The 7006-nt window shown below is 51.0% G+C and overlaps 1 protein-coding gene across 3 annotated transcripts in view; it reads left to right on the top strand.

The window, feature by feature from the left end:
- Nucleotides 1-3003, top strand: part of Ltbr (lymphotoxin beta receptor) — a 7345-nt gene extending 4342 nt beyond the window's left edge. For 2 of the 3 annotated variants that reach the window (XM_023703764.1, XM_023703765.1), the window contains exons 7-10: nt 693-803; nt 1087-1112; nt 1596-1812; nt 2096-3003. In XM_023703764.1, the coding sequence (XP_023559532.1) occupies nt 693-803; nt 1087-1112; nt 1596-1812; nt 2096-2337 (596 nt within the window). In that variant the 3' untranslated portion in view covers nt 2338-3003. The remainder of the gene's footprint in view (nt 1-692; nt 804-1086; nt 1113-1595; nt 1813-2095) is intronic. The other variant, XM_004643558.2, reaches the window with a different exon arrangement.
- Nucleotides 3004-7006: the final 4003 nt, after the last annotated feature.

The raw sequence follows: 7006 nt of genomic DNA, 5'->3' as shown, positions 1-7006 counted from the left end.
CTGAGGCTGTAGCTCTGTGGTAGAGCTCTTTTGGGTTCAATGCCTACTATTGCAAACAAACAACAAACAGAGCTCATAGCATTCAGACTCCAGGCGCTCCTCACCTTCCCCAGCAACACAGATGGGCACTGGTGGCTCCGTGCTGTCAGTGGCAGACTGAGGCCACAGCAGGACAGACGCTGCCCACAGGAACAGATCAGGGTTAGAAAGGTCAAACTCTCACCTCCCCTCTCCTCCTTCTGAAACCTTCCATGAGCAAGGGGATGGAAAACTTGCCATAGGCAGAGCTCAGAAACAGGCTCCCTTGTCCTGCCACCCCGTCACACTCCCCTCGGAAGCATGGCTCTACACTGTGGCCTGAGCCTGTTCACAACCCCAACCCCACTTCCCCTACTGCCTCCACCCCTTGACAATCAACTGCCCAAGCTCCCTCACTCTCCCCTAGTCCTGGTCTGAGCAGGAGGGCTCCTGCAGTACCCCAGGCCCCTCCATCTGGGCTGTCAAGAGGTCTCCTCAGGCCCATCTTAGGGCTCTTCTCTGTAGCCCAAGGGAAATGGCTCTAATTCTACAGTATGGCCAGAGGAAAAAGCTGCTCCCCCTTTTCCCTCTCTGGGTTGCCCAGAGGACAGGAAGCTCCTCCTTAGCTTCCTCCCCACCCTTCCGGCATCACCCCCATCCTGTCTGCTGTCCAGCAGGGACGATGCTGGTGCTGGCCATCCTGCTGCCTCTGGTCTCCCTTCTGCTGCTCTCCACTGTGGCCGCCTGCACCTGGAAGAGCCACCCTTCTCTCTGCAGAAAGCTGGGTAGGAAAAAGCCAACCTTCTGTCCCCCATTAGGGCTTGTGGTAGAGGTGCAGGGATGTGCAGCTGACCCAGGGAAAACCTCCCCAGCCCATGCCCTTAGGGCTCCGCCCTGCTCCCCACCTCCCTGCACACAGCACTCAGCCCTCACTCCAGGCATGCACGTGGGGGAGAATAACTTGACCTTTTCCTGCCAGGACCCAGGTGGGGCAGCATTGCAGCGGGGCGCCTGGGCGGTGGGAGGCTGAGGGCTTGAGGCCTCTCCCCATCTCACTTTTCATTGCAGGGTCGCTGCTCAAGAGGCATCCTGAGGTAACCGGGGAGGCTAACAAGGTCACGGTGGGGGAAGGTGACCAGGGGTTGGGAGCAGGTAGAAGAGCACAAAGCTGATAGTTTATTGAGCATGCCATGCACCAGGCACTGTGCCAGGCATGGGGTGGGGGCTGGGCACCAAAGGGAGCAAAGCCAAGCACCTCCCCTCCAGGACTTTATGGGCTACCAGTGAAAATAAAGTTAACCATGAGTCAGGGTGAAGGACGAGGGTGTGTTGTTTTAGACGGAGCAGGCAGAGAAGGCCTATCCCATACACTGATACTTGAGCAGAGAGCTGAGGAAGTGAGGGAGCCAGCCAGGGAGCTGGGGGAACACACTCCAGGAAGCAGAGGCTTCATGCCAGCGCCTAAGGCAAGGGCTCTGTGAGGAGCAGAGGCCAGGAAGGCAGCACCGAAGTGAGGAGCTCCTGAGATGAGGTCTGGGAACCTTGTCCATGGCTGGTTTTCTGCCTCTCTTCCACAGAGAGAGGAATCACCCTCCTGCCCGCTTCCAAGACCCAACTCTGGTATCCCTGACTTGGTAAAGCCACTTCTGCCTGTCTCTGGAGATTTGTCCCTGGGCCCCGCTGGACTCCCTGGATCCCCACTTTTGGAGGAAGTGGTGCCGCAACAGCAGTGTTCTCTGGGCCAGACCAGAGAGCTGGAGGCTGAGCTGGGGGAGCAGGGCCAGGTAGCTCACGGTGAGTCCAAGCAGGCCACAGGTAAGGCAGTGTGAAGGAGGGAGATATGGCCAGGTAGAACAAAAACACCAAGTCAGGGAGGACAGAGATCCTGTTAGCCAGCCACTATCACACCTAGAGAGATGGGAAGAGTTTGGAAACTCATAAACTACCCAGAGCTCCAGAAGCTGGGGGCCAGGAGAGGGAAGCCGGAGGTGGGTGTGGAAGCAGTGATAGAGCCCCTTGTTGGGGTCTTCCCTCTCAGTGCTCCTCAGCCCCTCTCATTCCACTTTCTTTTCTACAGGTGCCAGTGGCTTTCATGTTGCCGGGGGCTCTGTGACTGTCACTGGCAACATCTACATCTATAATGGGCCAATACTTGGGGGAGCACGGGGCCCTGGAGACCCCCTGGCGCCTCCAGAGCCCCCATACCCCACTCCTGAAGAGGGTGCACATAGCCCTTCACAGCTCTCCAGGCCTTACCAGGAAGATGGCAAAGCATGGCACCTGGCTGAAACAGAGACCCTGGGATGCCACGCCCTCTGACCAGGCCGGGGCCAACTCATCATTCATGGCTGATGGTGTCTGAGAGACAGAAGAAGAGGGGCCGAGGCCACCTTCCTAAGGCTGCCCCACACATAGGATTCACCAGGGCCTGGATAGGCCTCTATAGGCATGGCTCTAAGGTACCAGGCCTTGGATAACTTCCTAGAGAGGAAGGCGGGCACCAGCTGGGCACAGCGCCCTCACCCCTGCCAGTGAGAGCCTTCGACCGCAGTACAGGCCCACTGCCCACAGGAATTGCACCTGCCCAGCCTCAGGCACAGATGGGGTCTGTGACGCTGACTGCTGCCTACCACGGCACTCCACATCCCAAGCATGACTGAAGGGAACTCAGTGGTCACACGGTGGGTCACCTACAAAGGCATCTTCAGGATCTCTGGAGGACTCATGGTGCTTAGTCCCAAGCTTCAGAGGCCCTGTGAGGGTCCATACTTGTCACAGACCAAGGTGGACCCTGGGGACAGATGAAGTTATGTAGAGCATCACCCAACCCTCGCCTGCTGGAGAAGGGGAGACAGAATTAATTGGTCAAAACTGGGGGTTTGGGTAGAGCCACAAGGTATGGGTAAGAGTTTGGGAATGAAGGAGGATGACAAGTGTATTTATAAATTGTAACCACATGCAAATAAAAGATCAAGATCCAGGTAACTTATTTTCTTGAGATTTATATACCAACCTGGGTCCCTTTGGGTAGTATCAAAGCAAGTTCAAGTCCCATATGGGGATTTCTCTGGGGACCTGAAGATGCTGCTCAGATGATAGCAACATCAGTCAGAGGTAGCTAACAATGTAGGTAATATCTACATGCTCTATAATAATTACATCTTTAATCCTCACAACACCCCAAGAGGCAGATCCTGTTCTTAGTTAATGAATGAAGAACCTGAGGCACAGAGTGAGTAAATAACTTGCCCAGTTCAGTGGCAGATGGCAAAGCTGGGTTTTGTACCCAGTTGGTCTGTTCCTAGGGGTATTAAAACATCATAAGCCACAACCTTCCAGGTTTTGTTTGGTCAAGGGCTTTCAGGGATGTTTTGGTTTTGGTTTTGCCATAACAGGGGGTATAAGCCAGGGCTTATACATGCTCAGCAGGCACTCTACCACTGAGTCTCCTCCCCAGGCCCCAGAAGTTCTCTGAATGGTAGAAGCTTTCTCCCTCAGATCTCTTGCGTCCCAAACTCCAGCCACCATGCAAAGTGAAATGTACTTTCTAGGGCTGGCTGAATCAAAAGGTGTGCACCAGAAACGGGTCACGTCCATACTGTGCCTGAGCAGGCATGGGGGCGGCCTCATTTTAGTGCAGAAGGAGCCCCTTGTGATTATTGACCTATCTTTGTCTCATTTTTCTCTTGTCCCAAAAAGAACTTTAAAACTTCTCTAGCACTGGGCATGATGGTGCGGAACTTTAATCTCAACACTCTGGAAAGATGAGGCAGGAGTGTCACAAGGACGAGCTAGGCCTGGGCAACTCAGTGACTTGGTGAGCCACAGTGTGCCTGAGTCCTGGGGCTGGGTGTGGTGGTGCACAGCGGTAATCCCAGCCCTAGGAAGACGAGGCAGGAGGATCATGAGTTCAAGCCCAGCCTGTATGACATAGCAAGATCTTGTCACAAAAAGTGGGTAGGGAGAAGGCTGAGACTGTAGATCGGTGCAGAGGCCTCAGGTTCAATCTTCAGTAATAGAAAAGCTACCCTTTTCTCTAGCACTCTTATTAAAGCTGCTCAACCCCACTACCTAAGTGTTATACACGCTGCTGGGCCAGGGCCATTCTAGTTTGAAGGATTGCTAGGCTAGGGGCCGCCGGCTGACTGCTCCTTCCATAAAAGGTCACTGCTGCAGAGCCAGTGTTAAGATCTCTGTTGCTGGCCTTCATCAAGATGGTGTGGCCGCCAAACATGAACTGAAGGAGTCGTCTGGGGCAAGTGATGGGTTACTTAGGGTCACTGTGAAAGTATGAGATCTGGCCTCCTTTCAGGAGGAGCTACTTCTTCACAGAGAAAGACATCCGGCCTCCTGGGTGTGCTAGAGCCAGATGACACAAATCCCTCGTAATTGTTCCAATGACCTCAGATCAAAGAAAGAAAAATAAACATTTCTCAACACAATAAAAAGTGTCTAAAGAAAAGATTCTAAGGCACAGCTCTATGTGACAATGTTCAAATTTAGGATATAACTACTTGTACTGTATCAGTAGCAAACAAAGTCTTATTGGTATTTGCATGGAGATCGCATTAAATGCACAGATTAATTCAGGGCTTTGACATCTTCCTGGTGCAGGCTCTTTCTGTGAAGAACACAATATGCCTTCTTTATTTGTTGATAGCTTTCTGTTTGTGCTGCAGTAGCATCGTAATGTTTTCCTTGTATAGATCTTGAGTATCCCTTGTTTAGTCTGTTTGCAGGTATTTATCTTTGTGCTATAGAGGTGAGATCATCTCTTTTAATTTTTTTAACCCAGCCATCCACTGAATTTTCTCATCTGTAATAGATTTTTTTTTAATTCTCTGAGGTTATCACCTATAAATAATGTGAAATCTCTCTCTTGTCTAATTTTTATATTTCTAATATTTAAATCTTACATAAATGCACTAGGGCGAGCCAGATAGCTCAGCAGATTAAAGCGCCTGCGTAGGTAGATGCAGGGGCCTGGGGTTCAATCCCCTGCCTGCTGTGCCGGCCCCACCCCTGGGGTGTGTTTAGCTGGCAACTGAGACTGGGCGTGGTGGTGTACGCCTGTAATCCCAGCTTTTGGAGGCTGAAAACAGGAGGATCACTACGAGTCAGATCTGTGTAGTGAGACTCTGTAGATCCTGTCCTCTCCTCCTCCCCTCCCCTTCCTTCTCCTCTCCTTCTCCCCCTCCTTCTCCTTCTCCTTCTCCCCCTCTTTCTCCTTCTCCTTCTCCTTCTTCTTTTGTTACCAGGATTGAATTTAGGACCTTGCACTTTCCAGGCAGGCACTTAGGCTGCTGAGCTATCTCCCTGGCCCTTGTTCCTGATTTTCATGCTAATGCATTTAATATCTTCTCATTAAGCAGGAGATAAAATAGATACATTGACTTTATTATGCTAAAATAACATCCATGTGTTACTATTTCACAATAATCCAATGACTAATGGTTAAAGATGGGAGCAAGGAGCTCAGGGACGAGGCTTGCAGCCAGGACATGAGGGGAAGTGAATGGTTCAGGGCTGAACTTGGAAGGCAGGGAGCAGGATGCACTGGTGGGCTCACCTCCCAGCTCTTCTTTTAGGGCCTTATTTTGCAGCTTTGTTACATTAATCTAAGACTCACTCTCAAAAGTAATATCTGGAAACATTAAATGAGTAGCTACTAGTAGCAGGCATCTTAAGAGAAAAGGGCAAACAAAACAGGCCTGTTCCATAACTTTCTGGAGCTTGTAACGTGGTTGCCATGATCTGAGAGGTACAGCGCATGATCAGGGAGCTCACTGAGGCCTGGAGAGCAAGAGGCACCCAGAGGAAATGTGAGAGACACCCTGAAGAACAACCACGGGTAGTGGAGTGAAGGTGTGTGGGGAGGGGCCTCCTGGAGGACTGGATGGGGTGCGCCAAGGCCCCGTGGCAGGAGCTTAAGGGTGGGGATGACACCAGGGAAGTAGGCAGGAAGCAGATCATTCACACTTATCAGCTACCATCTAACCATCTTGGACTTGAACCTAAAAGCAATAGGAAACCACTAAAGTCATGTCCCCCCCCCCCCAGTCAGTAAAATAGGGAAAGTGTACTAATCTTAGATTTAGAGACTAAAGAATTATGACGCACTGCTGTCACCATCCCAGGAGATGCCCTGCATGCCCTGCCACCTGGAGTCTACTGTTAGAGTCCCAATTTACACCTAGACTAGAGATAGAGAACATCTGAGAGGCAGGATGCCCGCAGAGAGGTCCACTTCTTTTTCACCATCCATTCTTTCCTCTGGGAAGTAAGTGAAAAATACCTTATTCATTCCTTTTTCTCTTATTAGTGCTGGGGATTGAACTCAGGGCCTCTCCATGTGAGGCAAACTCTGCACCATGAGTGACTCCTCTCCATGTTTTACTTTTTCTTTTTTCTTTTTTGGTGGACCCAGGGATTGAACTCAGACCCTTGCACTTACCAGGGAAGCACTTATTCTATTAAGCCATCTCCCCAGCTCCTTACTTTTTCAATGTAAACCTTCTTCATGCATGAGGTATGTGTCCAAGATTTGGTTTTTGCATGAGATTCAGTTGTTTCAGCTTCATTTCTTGGATAAGATGCACTTTTTTGTGAGGGGGGGGGTGTTCTGGGGATTGAATTTAGGACCTTGTGCTTGCCAGGCAAGCGCTTATTCTACTGAGCTATTTCCCCAGCCTCATTTCTTGAAAAGAACATTTTTTTTCTCCATTGCAGGCTTTGCAGCTTTATCAAAAATTAGTTGGTAGGGCCAGCTAAGTAGCTCAGCAGATTAAAGTACCTGCAAGCAGGCACAGGGGCTGGGGGTTCGATCCAGGCCTGCTGTGCCCTCCCCACCCCCACCCCCCACACTGAGACAGCAATTGAGACTGGGCATGGTGGTGCGCACCTGCAATCCCAGCTCTTGGGAGGCTGTAAACAGGTGAATCACTATGAGACCCTGAACACCCTGTAGACCCTTCCCTAAAAACTACAA

The sequence above is a fragment of the Octodon degus genome, unplaced genomic scaffold (assembly GCF_000260255.1).
Source record: "Octodon degus isolate 3935 unplaced genomic scaffold, OctDeg1.0 scaffold00178, whole genome shotgun sequence".
In the NCBI taxonomy this organism is placed as follows: Eukaryota; Metazoa; Chordata; class Mammalia; order Rodentia; family Octodontidae; genus Octodon; species Octodon degus.
This window is presented reverse-complemented; position numbering and strand designations above follow the sequence as displayed.